Source organism: Puma concolor, chromosome E2, assembly GCF_028749965.1.
Source record: "Puma concolor isolate L17-30 chromosome E2, mPumCon1.1.hap2, whole genome shotgun sequence".
NCBI classification, from domain to species: Eukaryota; Metazoa; Chordata; class Mammalia; order Carnivora; family Felidae; genus Puma; species Puma concolor.
Window position 1 is genome coordinate 59,183,112 of NC_141681.1, and position 18,948 is coordinate 59,202,059.

At 51.8% G+C, this 18,948-nt stretch overlaps 1 protein-coding gene across 1 annotated transcript; it reads right to left on the reverse strand.

Moving 5' to 3' along the window:
• Positions 1 to 1,139: 1,139 nt before the first annotated feature.
• On the reverse strand, positions 1,140 to 17,507 carry LOC112851128 (leukocyte immunoglobulin-like receptor subfamily A member 6). The gene is made up of 18 exons (XM_086688676.1): positions 17,414 to 17,507; positions 17,221 to 17,256; positions 16,754 to 17,038; positions 16,301 to 16,603; positions 15,952 to 16,002; positions 14,438 to 14,557; positions 12,241 to 12,283; positions 12,131 to 12,150; positions 11,855 to 11,925; positions 10,776 to 10,969; positions 7,342 to 7,364; positions 6,990 to 7,064; positions 6,797 to 6,832; positions 6,331 to 6,615; positions 5,882 to 6,184; positions 5,157 to 5,276; positions 1,570 to 1,620; positions 1,140 to 1,423 (listed from the first exon to the last, which is right to left on the reverse strand). The coding sequence occupies exons 1-18, from the start codon at positions 17,445 to 17,447 to the stop codon at positions 1,287 to 1,289; spliced, it is 2,187 nt and encodes a 728-aa protein (XP_086544802.1). The 5' UTR covers positions 17,448 to 17,507; the 3' UTR covers positions 1,140 to 1,286.
• Positions 17,508 to 18,948: the final 1,441 nt, after the last annotated feature.

Here is an 18,948-nt window from a genome sequence, read left to right on the forward strand (position 1 = left end):
GGCAGATAATTGCAAACAGGCCTATTTGTAGACAGTTGCCCTAATTCTGTGTATTTTGACAAATTATTTCATGAGTCTGAGGTCATCTTTATAAGGGAGGAGATGACTCCTACCTAAGAGTTCTCTGGTAAAGACTCAGCAATGGGGTGTGTGCAGCACCCAGTGCAGACCCTGGCACCTGGGACACATCAGAAAATGCTGATCTGTACTGTCGTGTGCAATAACCAGATGGCCTCTGCTCTGTGTGGATCTGGATGCATGGGTGGTGATCTGAATGATCAGACAGGGCTCCAAACTAGGCTCATGCTCTACACTCACCACACTGGTATTTGAACATGGGGGACTGCCTGTTCATTTTCTTCCTTTCTTTGGAAAATGCATCTTTCTTTTTTAAAGTTTACTTATTTAAATTCAAGTTAGTTAACATAGAGTGTAGTATTGGTTTCAGGAGTAGAACCCAGTGATTCATCTCTTACATATAACACCCAGGGTTCATCCCAACAAGTACCCTCTTTAGTGCCCATCACCCATCTAGCCCATCTCCCCTCCCACCCCCATCTCCCCTCCAGTGACCCTTAGATTGTTCTCTGTATTTAGAAGTCTCTTATAGTTTGTCTCCCTGTCTGCCTGTTCATTTTCTATGCTGCCCCACAAATCATGTAGGCGACCCTGCCTCTACAGTTTGCTTTGTCTTTGATTAGCTCATGTTAGTTCACTACTTTTTTGTTAAGTCTCTGTGAGTGGAGTGCAAAAGAGGAACTCTTTGTACCAGGACTGAGCAAGGGACCAAATATACATAAATTAAAGGTGAAGGCAGACAGGGAGGATGCTGAGTTAATTTATTGCAGATTGCTGTGTATGTTTGTGTGGAGGTAAACTTTTCTGTCTGTCTTTCCATTTATAATCAATCCTGAATCCATCCATCCTGCCAAGAATCTATACAAAAGTTAACTAGATTTCACACAATGCACCAAGCATGAATACTAAAGTATGTGCTAAATTCACATGGATCCTGTTCTCTGATCATTACTAGTCCTGGGAATGTTATGGGTGTCAAATAAATAGTGACAAAAGGTATATACTTGACCACTATGTCGTGTGGTATGTGGAATAAGTCCTTGGAGGTTGGAGATGATGTCACAGAGGATGAGGACTGGTCTGGGCAACATGGAATGTTGACAGTTCCCACAGCACATGCCTCACATACTCTTCCAGAAATTCCTGGGCACATAAGATGTGCTTCCCAGACTCTGTCATTCTGATCGTTGCATTGTTCTCTCTTGAGTTTACCTCCTGGATGCATCTTGGATTCCTCTCTGACTGTAGTGATCCTGAAATAGCAGAATCCCGAGGACAACCAGGATCAAGCCAGCCATGACCATGCGGATGAGATTCTCTACTGTGTAATCTTTGGGGTGGGACGCTAGGAATTGAGGACAAAGTGGTCACTGAGGTGAGGGGAGACCCAAATCAGCCCAGATCCTGTATGTCCACCCAGGGTGCCCACCTCCCCTTGACAGGACTTCACGCTCCATGCCACTTCCATAACTGAGACTTTCTCCTACTCACCAGTGTTGTGGTCTGACTTGTTTTGTGATGGGCTGATGGTGTCAGCTGCTCCTGAGAGCCAAAAAAAAGTGGAGAAAGATGAATTTCTGATGAGACTTAAACTTGTCCCCCAGGCTGCGTGTTCTCGTACCTCCCCTTGTTCTCATGCTATAACTTCTTATGCAGTCATTAATTGATACTTTCTCTGTTATAGAAGGATCCTCTCTGTTCTAAATGGATTATTTCAGTCTCCCTGTCTTTTTTGAATTTAGACTTTGCTTCTGAGTTGGTTTGGAGCAGAGTCTTCCTGTGTCCCCCTAGCTCAGAATTTAGTGAGATAAATCATCTCTCAATACAGAAGTACTTGGGCTCTTGTATTCTCTGTGTTTATTCTGAGCACCTAAGCTACCTCTTATGGATAGGAGAACTTGTATTTTCAACAATTCAGGACCTAGAGTCCATGAAACAGGGGTTGGTCACAAATATAATGTATATATATATATATATATATATATATAGAGAGAGAGAGAGAGAGAGAGAGAGAGAGAGAGAGAGAGAATTCAATGCATACAACACAGGTTATGTTAATTACTTGAAATGCCCTAGGTAGGAAGGAGACATGTCTGAACAATGTCAGGGTGAGGGTTGCACTTGGAGAGGACATTTAAGTTGATTCCTGAATAGGAGAAAGAGGCTGAGAGGAGCAATGTGAAGACCCAGAGAGGATGTGTGTAAAGAGCAGGTCCCCAGAAAGATCTAAGCACGCTCTTCAGAAGTAAATGAAGCCATGTTTGTTGTTGTAGGAGGATCCCAGAGGAGAATAGGGAGTCGGGGGGGGGGGGGGGGCTGGTGCATGGAAGATGGGCCAGGTGTGGCAGGATAGATGAGGGATGCTGCATCATCATCATGATCATCATCATCATCGCCACCATCACCACCATCATCATCACCACCATCACCACCACCATCATTATCGGCATCTTCATCACCACCGTTATCATCACCATCCCCATTATCATCATCACCACCACCATCATCAATATTACCACCAACATCATCACCACTGTCCTCCTCCTCTTCTTCTTCCTTCTCCTCTCCTCACTGTCTCTAACTCTGTTTGTCAATCATAACTCTGAAAACGAATGTAAGATTTCAAGGTAGGACACTAGTCATTTGATTTTTATCTTCAAAGACCATCTCTCTCCTCTCCATATAAATGTCCAGAACCAAGGATGTCACACTTCTGGTCTCAAAGCCATAAAGAGCAGAGAAAATCAGTTTTGTTATAAAACTGGTGAGCACAAAATTAGGTAATCCTGCAAACCTATTTCAATCCATTTCACATAATATGCAACAAGATAAAAAAAAAAAAACAAAAAAAATGCAACAAGATAAAAAATTATAGATCAGTCTAATTATAAATCTCCATGTGAAAATTCTACATAAGCTTATAGAATTCACAGAGTATGAATGAAGAATACACATCATTCAGTGGGCTAGTATGCAAATCTTTGGTACCAAGAAGTCTTTCAAATGTATCTCACTGGGGCTATAAATTTAAAAGAATAAGCCTGGAGTTGTACAAGCCCAGAAATAATTCCTAATTTATACTGAGTAAAGAATTTTTTCTGAAGCACCTGGGTGGCTCAGTTGGCTAAGCTTCCCACCTTGGCTCAGGTCATGATCTCATGGTTCACAGGTTTGAGCTCTGGGTCAGGCTCTGTGCTGACATCTAGGAGCCTGGAGCCTGCTTTGGATTCTGTGTCTCCCTCTCTCTGCCCCTCCCCCACTCGTGCTCTGTGTTTCTCTTTCTCAAAAATAAATAAACATGAGGAAAAAAGAAAAGATTTTTTTTTTCTAATGAAACCTGAATGCAACAGAAAAATAGACTGAAATGGACAGGTTAGTATCACTATATGTATAAATATATAGATTTTTTATGTTTGTCTTAAAATAATTAGGGATATCAATGAAGATATTTTCTTAAAGCAACACTGAGTTTTGTATTAATGTCTTACATTGTCATCATTATTATAAGGTATTTGCTGTAAGTAAACTTGGTGCACAATCTGGAAATGAAGAGGTAAGTTTCTTTTTTTTGAGTTTGATAAAATTATTATCAGTAAATCAAAGCAGATCAATTGTAAAGCAACTGAAAAGTGGAGAATCTGTACTGAGTTAATAGAATCATAGAATATAAAACTAATTTAACCAAACCAGTATCGTTTTGTATATACTTAACTATTATTTAGAAAGAAAAAAATCATACTTATAAATGAATAAAGTAGTTGAACAACTTTTAAGCTTTGAGTGTAGACAAAATAATGAATAATACGTTAGAATGTGTCTGCATTATTTATAAACCTCATTTCTAAGCATTTGTATAAAAGAAAACTTCATAAGGGCAGCAGAGTGGTGCCCACAGGTGGGGATACTTCTCTTTCGGGGATTGTCTCGTGGGGGCTCCACCTGCACCCACAGCAATTTCCACCTTGGCCTGAGAAGCTCCAGTCATGATGTGAGAGGGCTCAGGTGTGGGTGGTCTGCCCTCTATGACTGTCCCAGGTCCCCACCTCCACCAGCCCAGCATCCTCACTGTGCTCCAAGTCAGGCCTGGACACCAAGCGCTGCCATCCCACCCCCTCTCCATCCTGTATCCCACACATTCTCCACACCTGGCTGGAGGCCTAAGAATTGTGGTGAAAAGGGCTGGGTGGCTTTTAGGAGAAAATCCCACGGTTTTGTGTGAGATGAGGAGGAACTGAGATGCTAAATCAATGGGGATTTCTGTTCTCCATCGTACTGGGACTTCCTCTTGCCCTGCTGAGACCCAGGCCAGATGCACAAAATCACATGGACCTGCATCTCCCACACCTTTCTGAACCTTCCCACGTCTGAGTTCCGGGGAGAGGCAGGACAGTGGGAGGCCAGAAATGGGATCACTGCTGGCAGCCCCCCCTCTTCAGACAGGGAGCACCTTTCTTAGAAGCTCCACCTCTCGGGAGAGCTGAGCCCACAAAGACTCAGCCCCACAGGTCATCCTCGTCTGTCCTACCTGCCTCCCAGTTGAGCAGCTACCCTGCCCCTGCCCCTGGCTAGCAGCCAACACCCTGCTTCTGAGCCAGAGACACCAGGAGGTAAGTGGGTGGGACCTCTGCCCTGTAACCTCAGTCTGACCTCATTTCCTCTCAGGGTCGAGGGATCTAAGTCCATGCCTCTCTCTCCTCAGCCCTGTCTGAGATTGCAGGGGTGGCGATTCCCCTGGTGGGAGGTCCCGCCTATCCCAGCCCTCCTGGGTGGACCCTCCTCTGTGGAACTGCCCCTTGTGATAGTCTTATTGCATCCTGTCTCAGAATTTCCTGTAGACAGCATCCTGAGCTGGCCTTTTCTGCCCAGAGAGGACAGCAACAGGGAGGGACTCCTCACCTAGGACCAGGGTCCTGCCGCGAATCACCATCTCAGGGAGCACTGAGACCCCTCTCCACCCCATACCTCATAATCAAAGGACAGGGAGGTGAGGTGGTGCTGCTCCCCTAGCTGGGCCCTCACCCTCTCCCTCTGCCATGACCATCCCAGCCCTCCTCCCCGCCGCCTCAGAGACCCTGGACCTGGTGGTCGCTCTGGCATCTCTGAAACACAGGAAGGAAAGCCCTTAGACAGATGCCACTGTGACTCACCAGCTGTTGAGCTGGGATCTGTGGGTGGGGGGCTGGGGCCTCCAGAGGTTCCTGAGGAAAAGGTAGTAGTTGAGTAGGGGACTGAGGCTTCCCTTAGAGACCCCGTCTCTGCTCAGTCTTCTCCCTCATGTGCCCCATGACCCAGCCTCAGAGCCCCTGGACATATGTAGTCACCCAGGCATCTCTACTGGAATCTCAGTTCCCCTGAGACACAGGATTATTTCTGAGTATCTGAGAGGGTGTTAGATCCTCTGAGGGGCTCTCAGAACTGATCTTGGGTGATCTGTGCTCAGAAGGAGCACAAACAGCCCAGTAGCACAACAATCTTGAGTTGGATCCTGTGTGTGTGTGTGGGGGGGGGAATTGGGGCTAATCCAGGAGTCCCCATCTCACTCAGACTTCTTCTACACCTGCCCTGTGGCCTCCCCATGACCCTCCCGTTGCTCACCTGGCATCTTTAGACCCAGGAGAAGGACAAAGGGTGGGCAGGTGTGAGAGCGTTTCTGTTGACCTACTGAGGGGCAGATCTCCCTTTGAGTGACCCTCTTTGGAGCGCCACCCCCCCCCCGGCTCCCATCCCAGCCCAGGTAACTCTTGAGGACAGAGCCCTGAATAGATCATCAGGACACAGAGGGCATAGGGCCGGACTCCCTCACCTGAGACCAGGAGCTCCAGGGGATCACTGGAGAGTGACCACATGTGGGGGGTGTTTCTGAAGTAGCCATAGCATCTGAACGTCCACCTGGCGCTGGGGGTCACAGGGCCCACAAGAAACAGGGCCTGGAACTGCCCACTGGTGGGTCGCTGGGAGTCCAGGGTCCAGGTGGGTCTGGGTTCTCCTTCCTTCATCAGGACGAACCTATGGAATCCCGTCCATGAGGTGCACTGGAGGGTCACCTTCCCTCCTGAGGTCACCATGGGGTTGGGCAGGGCTGAGAGAGTGGGTTTGCCATGGAATCCTAGGAGAGGAGGAAGGGACACGTTAAATAGGACACAGATCCCCCCACAGTATCACCAAGGCTGGGCTGTGAGAGGGAGACACTCTGAGAGAAGACCCCCTCCCTGAGGGCAGAGCCTGGGGCGGGGACCCTGAGGGGGCTCGCACCTGTCACCACCAGCTCCAGGGGGTCACTGTGCTCTGACAAGCCAGCGGGGCTCCGATAGTAACAGTGATATTGGCCTGCATACTGCTCTGTCATGTATATGATGGAGAACTTGGCCTTGTCTCTGGGCTCCACTGCGGGTTGTCTGTCCCAGGGCACTGAGTGTCCATCTTTATCCAGATAGAACTCCGCGGCCTCCAGGGTCCCCTGACACCAAATGGTCACAGCGCTACCCCAAGGGACCACAGAGCCTGGCTCAGCCCAGATGGAGGGTGTGGGGAGGGTCCCTGGAAGGAAACAGAGGCTGTATCACAAGACCTTCCCCACCCTCAGTTCTTAGCTCAGCCCCAAACCCCAGAAGTCCCCTCTCCATCTGCCCAGAACTGCTGTCCTCCATTCCCAGCTGCCTGGTGGATGACCCCCATCCCCAGTGAGGAGGTGGGATGGGACACCTGGGGACACACTCACCTGCCTGCACTTGGGTCCTGGGTTCCACACTCAGCCCTGGAAGAGAGTTCCTGTGAGAGGATGGCCCCGAATCCTGAGCAGAACCCCTCCTCCCCATAAGCCTCCTGTGCCTGGGGTCTCTGAAACCCCAGGGCCTGGCTGTGACGCGGGTCCCTCCCAGACTAGGGCATCCCCTCCCCTCCTGAGATCTCACCGAGGAGGAGCAGGGCCATGAGGGTGGGGGTCATGGCGTCTCTGCCTCTGGCCCTGGCTATGCAGATGGAGGGACCTCAGTGCCCACAGGACAGACAGAAGCACAGGGTGTGGCCACTTGGGGGCTGGTCTGCCTGGTCATGGGGTTGTCACGTCAGCAGCCCCACAGGAAGGGGAACAGCCTGTTTCCAGGGGACCAACTCTGATGTCCATGATGGTGCAGCAAGTGGACCCAAGGCTTCCTGAGATGTCCCATCCAGGTGAGGAGACCAGGGCACATCCTTCCCTCCCAGAGCCTCCCTTACGGGTTCTCCTTCATTCTCAGCACATCCCTGAGGGTCCTCACCTCCCACGGGGTCCCCAGGCCCCGGAGATGCTGCAGGGGGTGTGGGTTCCACCTCCTCTGCGGCCTCATGTCAGTGCAAACACAGCTGTGACATTTCTGCCTGGCTCAGGTCAAGGTCACGTGGTGATGCACACAGAGGAGAAATATAGTGAAATAGAGAAGGAAGTAAGATTTCACTCTTGGCCCCAGATTTGGGTTTTCTTTGTATGTCAGCATTCATGGACTTCTCTATTTCCCTGTGACAGCGTCCATGCCCCAAGCATGGAAACACGCCTGTGAGTCCCTCCTGCTTCCTCAGTGCCCCTTGCCTTTGGGGCAGAGCCCTCCTCCCCATTCTGGGGGCCTGCCTATAAGATTTAGGGGACAATGCTTAGATTAAGTCCCCAATTTGTTGGGGAGAATTCTTTATTGAATTCTTTATTGAAATATTTGTCTTTATTGAATTCTTTATTGAAATATTTGTCTCCTCCCCATTATGCATGTGAACGGAGCAGTAATGTAATTAGATATTTCCCCCCATTTTTTACGTTATTTTACATCTAAGCGTATGTGGGAGAGCAAAGTGTGATATTCTTGTTACGAAATGTACGGGAATGCATTTGCTATAAAAATGTCTATACCAATGGTGTTTGTCATCCATAATTGTTCGGAGGCGCTCACAGTAAAATTTGCTGGGCCCGGAGTGAGTTTTGTGGGATCATTTTAACCGGCAGTGTAACTGATTTAAAAGCTCAAAGGTGGGGCATCCGGGTGGCTCCGTGGATTACGCATCTGACTTCGGCTCAGGTCATGATCTCACGGTTCATGGGTCCGAGCCCCGCGCCAGGCTCTGTGCTGACAGCTCGGAGCCTGGAGCCTGCTTCGGATTCTGTGTCTCCCTCTCTCTCTGCCCCTCCCTTGCTCTCTCTCTTAAAAATAAATAAACATTAAAAAAGAAAAAAGAAGAGGCCCAGAGAGCGCTCTCTCCGTCTCTCTCTACGTGCTCACAGCGAGCAAAGGCCAGGCGAGCACACAGGAAGAAGGGGCTCCCTGCAACCCCAGCCGACAGCCCAAACCAGACAGCAGCCGTGCTGGCATCTTCCCTGAAACTTCCGTAGCTTAAACCACCCAGTCTGCGATCTTTGTTAACAGAAGCCGGAACAGACGAATGCAGATTTCAGTACCAAGAAGTGCGGTGCTGTGGGAACAAATATCCAAAATGCGGAAGCAGCGGGGGGGGGGGGGGGGGGGGGGGGCACCCGGGCAGCTCAGTCCGTTAGGCGCCCAACTCTTGGTTTCCGGCTCTGCTCATGATCTGTTTGTGGGATCAAGCCCTGGTTGGGGCCCTGTGCTGACAGCGTGGAGCCTGCTTGGGATTCTCTCTCTCTCTCTCTCTGTCTGCTCCTTCCCCACTCACGCTTGAGCCCTCTCTCAAAATGAATAAATACAACTTAAAAAAGAAAAAAAGATGCGGAATCTTTGAGAGTGACAACGGTAAGAGGCTGGAGGAGTTTAGAAGTGCCAAACAGAAGTATGGGCGGGTAACTCCGTTCGGGCAGGACCTCAGGCCAAAATGAAGAACGAGGCACTGGATCGTGGGGAAAAACGTGACCCCTGTTTGAAAGCGGCAAAGAACGTGGCTGAGCTGTGTCTTGACGTTTGTGGAGCACAGGGCAAGCGCCCCACACAGTCGCATGTTTCGCGGAGGAGACGCCTAAGCAAAGGGTTGGCGTGTGCCCGGAGCAACGCGGGTGGGGGCCCCCCTGAGACTCCAGAGCGGGGAGGTGGACGGAGGCACGGACTGTTGAGCCAGAGGACACAGAACAAAGAGCGGGAAGACTGTCCGACAGATGAGAGAGAGGAGCCAACATTAAGGGACCGTAGGAGCGGACGTGCGGCCAGGGGACGGGGACTGTCCCCTGGGACAGCGGGAATGAAAGCCGTCAAGTCTTCTCAGACTCTACGAGATGGGACGGTGGGCTTGTCTACAAACGTGTGCTGGTTTTCCAGAAGAGGGAAGAATGTCCCCCAAAAGGCAATTCAGAGATCAGGCTGGCTCCTTGGTTTCAGTTTGGAAACTGCCTCAGTTTCCACAGGGCAGGCCCTGCGCGGAGCCTTGGGGGGTCCTCACCCAGAAGGACCACGCAGCCGTGCACCACGGAGGTGGCGCCGTGCCACGGAGGGCCTGGCGGGCAGAGCCTGGAGACCAAGAGGGTCATCCTGGAGCCTGCCGATCTATGGAAGCTGCGTTGCTCCACTTCGAACACCGTCACCTCTGTCTTCTTTCTTATCGCTTCCTCAGGGAGTGGGAATGCTCTCTCCTACCCCTGCCCCGGCTTTGTACTCTGGAGGCACATCACTTGTCTGGCTCACGGGTTCACACCTGCAGAGGAATTCTGCCTTAGAAGGAGCCATACCCCGAAGCTCCCCCATATCTGATTTGTAAGATATTTAGATGCAACTCTGGATGTTAGATTTGACTGTTGATGCTGGAATGAGTGTAGATTTCGGGGAGGGACGGGCTGTAGGGATGGAATGAATGTACTTTGCGTGGGAGAAGGACGTGAATCCTGGGGGAGGGACACAGGGTGGAATGAAACGGTCTGGGTGTCTATGTCCCTCCCCCCTCCAGAAATTCATGTTGAAGCCTTAACTCCCAGTGTGGTTGTGTTTGGAGAGGGGGCCTCTAAGGAATGATGAAGGTTGGTGAGGCGGTCATAAGGGTGGGCGGTCAAAGAAGGTAAGTGACCCTATAAGAAGAAACAGGAGGGCTCTCTCTCTTTCCCTCACACACCCACCGAGGAAAGGCCACACGAGCAGCCGTCCGTCAGCCGTGCGGAGAACCCTCGAAGGACGCCAGACCACCAAACATGTCAGCACCTTGGGCTTGGGCTTCCGGACTCCAGAATTATGAAGAAATACATTTCTGTTGTTTAACGACACCGCCTCCCCCATCTATGGTATCTTATTACAGCAGCCCAAGCTCACGCAATTGATTGTTCTCTTTTTTATTCTTTGCGATCAGCGTAAGGTCTTCTGATTTTCACCCACTGCCATGGGATGAATTTGCTATCCTTTCTCCAGCTCCCATAGAACATTGCCTGCATTGTTGACTTTCAGGCTGTCTTCTCTTGGCACTAATTGCATTCAGGCACTGACTTTCCCCATTTCGTGTTGGCATATGGCATTTACATTACCATTTAGGTAAAACTATGCGTTGTCATGGGAGTAAAAAAAAAAAAAAAAAAAAAAAAAAAAGAAATCCTATCTTCATCTGTGGCTGGCTTCTCTTGTCCACTGGTTATTTAGAAGTGTTTTCTTTTCTTTCTAAAAATATGGAGCTGATATTTCTCTTCATCTGGCGAATTAGATGACTTCTGAAGCTCCAGGATATCCTGCTCCCATATGAGAGGTCCCCAGGCGCAGGGGGTATTAGCTGAGTGTCCTTTGGGGCAGCCTCACTGCGTCCTGGGGTTCCTGCAGTCCCCTCCCTGGAGTGTGGGGTGTGCGTCCTTCCTGGCCAGAGTGGCATACATGATGGGCTCTGCGGGCAGCTCCCCTGCCCGTGAGGAAGGGGGTGCACTTGTCTCCTGTTCGAGATTCAGGCTGTTCAGCTGGGCATAGGTCACATCCTGGGGGTCTTCAGATGCCGCAGCCTGGAGGGCAGGGAGTGGGAGTCAGGTATGTGACAGGTGGGGGAGCCAGGGTGCCAGGAGCAGCAAGAACCCCCCTGACTGTTCTCTCCCACTTGTCTGTCCAACAATCCCTCCCAAGGGGGAAGGAAGAGTGGCCACCCTCACCCCTGAGTGGTTCCCCTGGGGCACAGTCACTCCCCTGGGGGACTCACTGTCACGGTTCTGCTGTGGGATCCAGGAGGGGGGTGGAACTCGTCCACTATGTCCTTCTTCACTTACCTGTCCACCTAGACGCCAGAGTTAATTTTAAAACATAAATCGGATGAGGGCGCCTGGTTGGCTCAGTTGGTTGAGTGTTGGACTTCGGCTCAGGTCATGATCTCATGGTTCGTGAGTTCAAGCCCCACGTCGGGCTCTGTGCTGACAAGTTACAGCCTGGAGCCTGCTTCGGATTCTGTGTCTCCCTCTCTCTCTCTGCCCCTCCCCCGCTCACACTCTGTGTCTCTCTCTCTCTCCAAAATAAATAAACATGAAAAAAAAACCCAAACCATAAATTGGATCATGTGAATCCCTGGCTTGGGTACTTTCGCACTCATGTGACCTCAAGTAGGGTCTCAATCCTCACAATCACTATTGTGCAGTGCACAAACTATACAACCATGCCCGGCAGCACTACCATTATGGACAACCAGCAGTTAAAAGGAGACCGAGAAGAAGGGGCCCACGTGACGTCAGAAAAAAGCCACTGAGAAGTGGTGTCCCAGCAGCCTGCGTGTATCACCTTTCAAGAGGAAAGGTGAGGTCAGATGCTGCTGAGTTGAGGGATAGGAAGCTGGAGAGGCAGCCCATGGATTTAGCTAATTAACAAGGCTGTGCTGGGGGCCCTGGACAGGAGCTAAGGCTCACCCGACTGTCCATCTGTCTGTCTTCCTCAGGTTGGGACTCTCTCCCCTCAGCATCTGGAGAATGAGAAGATTCTATTTCATGCCAAGATTCCCGAAACCCTGCAGTCCCACACGCCCCTCCCACCCTCAGATAGGGAGACTGCGGCCCGACAGGGGGCGGGGATGTACCTGGAATCACACAGATTGGCGGTTTTCATGCGAAGCCCAGAACCTGTCCCGACCCCTCCTCCTGGCCCTTTCTCCCTCCTTCCCAGTTAGCCTGCTTCTCCTCCTGGACGGGGAGCCACGGAGTCGGAGCTGAGGGAGGACAGCAGGGCCATTAGGCAGCAGTGAAGCGGCTACAGGCAGAGGTGGGAGGTTGGGGGAGGATCTTTGGGGAGAAATTACCTTTTCTGCAGGGCTCTGGTCTCAGCCTCAGGATGTAGAGCACCTGCACAAAGTTAGAAATTCGCTTCTAACCCACCCCAGAACCTGGCCCCCGGGGCTGCATTAGGATCTCAGAGATCTGAGCCCTGACAAGGTTATACAGCCGCCGCCATCAATCTGGGATTCAATCTGGGATTCAGGGCCAACACGAAACCAAACACAAAACACGCAAAACACACTAAACTCTAACACACAAAACGTGCATGGATGATTCAAATACATTTTCTTTTTCTAAAACTGAAAGAACATCTTTAAAAGTCTAGGTCTGGGGCGCCTGGGTGGCTCAGTCAGTTAGGCAGCTGCCTCTTGGTTTTGGCTCAGTTCATGATCTCATCGTTTGTGGGTTCGAGCCCCGTGTCGGGCTCTGCACTGACAGTGCAGAGCCCGCTTGGGATTCTCTCTCTCCCTCTCTCTCTCTGCCCCTCCCCTGCTCTCACTCTGTCAAAATAAACGGATAAACATTAAACATATTTTAATAAAATAAAATAAAAGTCTGTGTCTGTTCTTGGGGCGCCTGGGTGGCTCAGTCGGTTAAGCATCTGACTTCGGCTCGGGCCATGATCTCATGGTTTGTGAGTTCGAGCCCCGTGTCGGGCTCTGTGCTGACAGTTCAGAGCCTGGAGCCTGCTTCGGGTTCTCTGTCTCCCTCTCTCTCTGCCCCTCCCCCACTCATGCTCTGTCTCTCTCTGTCTCAGAAATAAGTGAACATTAAAGTGTTCCCTCTGCCCCCATGCATTCACTAATTTACTCTATAAACTAGTGGATTTCCGTTATAGCCAGTGCATTGTAATCCAATACTTGGATGCTCAGATTATTCTAGAGTTTTCCAAAGGGAGTTCCTTCCAGCTGGCTCCTGGGTCATTCTGCCCTGTCTCCATCATTCTTTGTGAATGTTTGCACTTTCTGGCACACTGAGATGCCCCGGCAGCCTCCAGTAGTCCCCCTGTCCCAACCTGGAATAAAGAGTTTCTCCAATGAAACCTAATTCCTTCTTTTTACGAAACATTTTAAAGTCGATTTGTTTATTTTGAGAGAGAGAGAGGCAGAGAGAGAAAGAATCCCAAGCAGCCTCCACGCTTGGTGCGGACAGGGTTGAACCCACGAACCGTGAGATCATGACCTGAGCCTGTATCAAGAGTCAGACGCCAGGGGCGCCTGGGTGGCTCAGTCGGTTAAGCGGCCGACTTTGGCTCAGGTCATGATCTTGCGGTCCGTGAGTTGGAGCCCCGCGTCGGGCTCTGTGCTGACGGCTCAGAGCCTGGAGGGAGCCTGTTTCGGATTCTGTGTCTCCCCCCACTCTGACCCTCCCCTGTTCATGCTCTGTCTCTCTCTGTCTCAAAAATAAATACACGTTAAAAAAAATTAAAAAAAAAAAAAAGAGTCAGACGTTAAACTGAGCCACCCAGGAGCCCCTCCCCCCCCCCCATTCCTTTTACTACAGGGCGGTATATAAAAGCCAGAACCTGGATGGTTGTTTGCTGTCAGTGTCTAGGTTTTATTGGTGGACATAGCTGGGACATACGTGTGCGTGTGTGTGTGTGTGTGTGTGCACCCGACAACCAACACACCCATACAGCTGTTTTGTGTCCGTCGATGTGTAAGGATATCTCTTAATGAGGTCACACTGACACTTCCAGTTCCGGTACGACAGCTCAGAGTTTTTTCTAGCCGCCTGCCTTTGCACATTTATAAATCCCTGCAGATCTTGAGCAACTGGGCTCCCTTTATCCCCGACATACTTACATATTTGCTCAAAGCAACTCATCTCCCAACTACTTCCGCATCCTGCTCCCACTCCTCACCGCTGTGACCTCTCCCCCCTGCTCTTGGCCGCAGGGAGACTGCATCCCTCCCAGAGGCCCCCCTCCTCATCACCGGCGTGGTTCCTCGGGTGTTGGGTGCAGGTACCCCCATGTGGGACCCCTGCCCTCATAACTGCGCTTCCTGGGAATCCCCATCTCTGTCCCAAGGAGGTTGTGATGGGAAGAGATTCCTAGACATTTTTTTTTTTTTGTTATTGTTCATTTTGGAGGCTTTTCCAAACTGAACACGTCTTTCTGTTTTGGTGCCATTTGTTTGGTGCTCTAAGAAAAGCCACTTCATGTCTTTAGGGTAAGATCTCCCTTCTCAGCTAGACCAGACATCGCCATCCGCTTACCTGACTTGCAGCATTTTTTCTGGTGCCGGAGTCGGAGAAGGAGGAGGAGGACGAGGAGGGCAAGCAGCAAGATTAAGGTCACAGAGGCCCCGATCACAATTTTCTGGTACTTTTCAAGACCTTGGACACAAGTGATGTCATGAATGAACCAATGATGTCAGTTAACTGAGCACCTACTGTGTGTGGACCCGTGCTGGGGTCTATGCATTCATTTGCCGCTAATCCCCATAATAATCATGCACCAGGGGAAGGCCACCCTGCCTTCACCCATTTCACAGACGAGGAGACCAAGGCTCAGAGCGATCAGTCAGGTGCCTCAGATCCCCCAGCCAGGAAGCGGGTGACAGAGCTGGGATTTGAACCCAGGACTGTGGGCTCCCTGTGCCCTCCTCACACTGCCCACCCTAATGGACACCTGCTTCAGGCTCTGGGCTCCTACCTTGACTGGGATGGCCTGTTCCATCGTCCCCATGTGTCCTGCCCTCTCTTGTAGCCAGAGGTGAACACACCTCCTATTGTCAGAGGCTTTGGGGTGCTCAGAACCGGGCCTGCATGGGACGGACTCCATGCCTTCCCAGGTCCAGCCAAGACCCGTCCTCCCGCTGCAGACCTCACACTCACAAGTGGGGCCGGTCTGGGTTTTTCAGCATGCCAGTTCCTGCACACCCCGTGGGTCTGTTCCACGCAGAGGAATATTATTTCCAAGATCCCACCTAAACCTCTCAGCAAACCCATGAGGGAGACGGTAGGAGATGCGTTTAGTAAGGAGTGAAGTGGGGACTCAGACAGGGAAAGGACTTGTCCGCGGACCCACAGTCTGGAAGTGGCTCATCTGGGATTTACATCCTCTAGAGCCCGACCGCCAAGCCCTTGTTTGTTTCTGTTTGATGCTGATTTCTTTCCATCAGGGCTGCCTGGGTAAGGCCAGGCTGAGCACCACAGGGCTGGCAGAAGAGTACTGGGGACGTCACCAGCATCACTGCTCTGCTCTTCTCTGCACCCTGCAACCCACACTGTGCACCTTCCAATTCTACAGACCTAGGGCAGCGCCCCTACGGGGTCAGAGAGGACATGACCATGAAATCTGAGCCAGGACTCTCCCCTATCACAAAGAGAGAAACGGAGGCCCTGATGGAAAGGGACCTGCCCCAAATCACCGTCTCAGGGAGCACTGAGACCTCTCCCCTCAGTGGGCCCTACCATGTACATCATAAACCCAGGGCAGGGAGGTGAGGTGGTGAGGTGGTGAGGTGAGGCTATCCGAGCTCCTCACTTCAGCCTGGCTCCTGCTCCCCCAGCTGGGCCCCCACCCTCTCCCTCTGCCACGGCCACCCCAGCCCTCCTCTGTCGGCTTGGAGCCTGGTGGTCCCCCTGGCATCTTTACTGGACTCCCAGCCCCCTTGGATGCAAGATGGTTTCTGAGCATCTCAGGGGGAGGTAGATCCTCTGAGAGGCTCTCAGACTCCCTGAGATTGTCTGTACTCCTTCTGAGCGAAGAGGCCCCAGTGACTCACTCTCTGTGGAGCCAGGTCCTGTGGGTGGGGGGCTGGGGCCCCCAGAAGTTCCTGGGAAAGAGACAAGAGGAGGGTAGGGGGCTGGAGCTTCCCAGACAGACCCCCTCTAGGCTCAAACTCTTCTGGTGGATCTTCCCTGGAGCCCCGAAAGACCCTCCTGCATCCACCTGGAGCTTCTAGTGATGGGCTTGTAGGAAGGGGCAGGGGTGGGAGGACCCCATGGCCCTCCATTCCTCTGAGGGGTGGCTGTCCCTCTGGATGACCCTCCCTTGCAACCCCTCATTCTCAGCCTCTGTCCCACACAGAGCCTAGAGGAGACCACAGGAACACATATGGGACAGGTTCTCACCTGAGACCAGGAGCTCCAGGGGTTTACTGGGGTAGGACCACATCTGGGGGGTTTTGCTGAAATAGCCATAGCATCTGAATGTCCACCTGACGTTGGGGGTCACGGGGCCCACAGGAAACAGGGCCTGGAACTGCCCACTGGTGGGTCGCTGGGAGTCGAGGGTCGACGAGGGCCTGGGTTCTCCTTCCTTCCTCAGGACAAACCTGTCAAATTTCTCCCATGAGGCACACTGGAGGGTCACCTTCCCTCCTGAGGTCACGATGGGGCTGGGCAGGGCTGAGAGACGGGGTTTGCCATGGAATCCTAGGAGAGGAGGAGGGGGCGTGTTAAATGGGGCTCAGATTCCACCCCCCACAATACCCCCAGGGCTGGACTGTGAGAGGGAGACGCTCTGGGAGCAGACCCCCTCCCTGAGGGCAGAGCCTGGGGCGGGGACCCTGAGGGGGCTCGCACCTGTCACCACCAGCTCCAGGGGGTCACTGCGCTCTGACAAGCCAGCGGGGCTTCGATAGGAACAGTGATACCGTCCTGCAGGTCTATCTGTCATGTGTGTGATGGAGAACTTGGCCGTGTTCCCAGGCTTCTTTGGGAAATGAACATCCCAGAACCCTGAGTGTTCCTCTTTATCCAGAAAGAACACTTGGGCCTCCAGGATTCCCTGACACCAAATGGTCACAGCACTACCCCGGGGGACCACAGAGCCTGGCTCAGCCCAGATGGAGGGTTTGGGGAGGGTCCCTGGAAGGAAACAGAGGCTCGGTCACAAGACCTTCCCCACCCCCAGTTCCCAGCTCAACCCCAAACCCCCAGACGTCCCCTCTCCATCTGCCCAGAACTGCTGTTCTCCATTCCCAGCTGACTGGTGGGTGACCCCTGTCCTCTGTGAGGAGGTGGGATGGAACACCTGGGGACACACTCACCTGCCTGCGCTCGGGTCCTGGGGCCCACACTCAGACCTGGAAGAGAGTCCCCATGAGAGGATGGCCCCAAATCCTGAGCAGAACCGCTCCTCCCTGTGAGCTTCCTGTGCCTGGGATCTCTGAAACCCCAGGGCCTGGCTGTGACGCGGGTCCCTCCCAGATTAGGGTGTCCCCTCCCCTCCTGAGATCTCACTGAGGAGAAGCAGGGCTGTGAGGTTGGGGGTCATGGCGTCTCTGCCTCTGGCACTGGCTGTGCAGAGGGAGGGACCTCGGTGCTTAGAGGACAGACAGAAGCACAGGGTGTGGCCACTTGGGGGCTGGTCTGCCTGGTGATGGGGTTGTCACGTCAGCAGCCCCACAGGAAGGGGAACAGCCTGTTTCCAGGGGCCCAACTCTGGTGTCCATGATGGTGCAGCAAGTGGACCCAAGGCTTCCTGAGATGACCCATCCAGGTGAGGAGACCAGGGCACGTCCTTCCCTCCCAGAGCCTCCCCTACAAGTTCTCCTTCATTCTCAGCACATCCCTGAGGGTCCTCACCTCCCACGGGGTCCCCAGGCCCCGGAGATGCTGCAGGGGGTGTGGGTTCTGGCTCCTCTGCGGCCTCATGTCAGTGCAGACACAGCTGTGACATTTCTGCCTGGCTCAGGTCAAGGTCACGTGGTGATGCACACAGAGGAGAAATATAGCGAAATAGAGAAGGAAACGTAAACCCTCTCCTGGTCCCAGAGTGTGGGCTTTCTTTCTGTCACAGCCTTCATGGACTTCTCTATTTTCCTGTGTCAACATCCACCTCCACTTCCTGGGAACACGCCCATGAGTCCCTCCTGTCTCTCAGTGCCCCTTGTGTCTGGAGCAGAGTACTCTTTCCCATTCTGGGGCCCTGCATGAAGATGTTTATTTATTTGGGTTAGAGCTCTGATGTCGGAGGACGTGGTAACCTTTATCTAAATATTCATCTATTACCCGGGGTGTCTGGGTGGCTCAGTCAGTTAAGCGTCCGACTTTAGCTCAGGTCATGAGCTCACAGTTTGTGACTTTGAGCCCTGCGTTGGGCTCTGTGCTGACAGCTCAGAGCCTGGAGCCTGCTTCGGATTCCGTGCCTCCCCCTCTCTCCGACCTTCCCCCATTAGCACTCTGTGTCTCTCTCTCTCAAAAATAAATGAACATTAAAAATATTTTCAAGGGGCGCCTGGGTGGCGCAGTCGGTTAAGCGTCCGACTTCAGCCAGGTCACGATCTCGCGGTCCATGAGTTCGAGCCCCGCGTCAGGCTCTGGGCTGATGGCTCAGAGCCTGGAGCCTGTTTCCGATTCTGTGTCTCCCTCTCTCTCTGCCCCTCCCCCGTTCATGCTCTGTCTCTCTCTGTCCCAAAAATAAATAAAAACGTTGAAAAAAAAAATTAAAAAAAAAAAAATATTTTCAAAAAATTAAAGGAGATGTTTAATTTTTGATGCAAGAATATGGTTCATGTTACAGAAATATAGGCAATTCGTGAAACGATTAAGAAGTTTCAGAGATGAAAATCCAATAAAATCAATACATTCAAAAAATCCATTCCATTAGGGACGAGGCAGAGCTGAAGAGCCATTTATAAAACTGGAATACAATATTGAAGAAATGTTCCAGAATGTAGCATACAGAGACCACAAAGGGAAATTCAAGATACTTAGGGAATAGAACGAGTTGGGCCAATGTCCTATGTGTTGTGTCGGAAGGAAAGGTGTCAGAG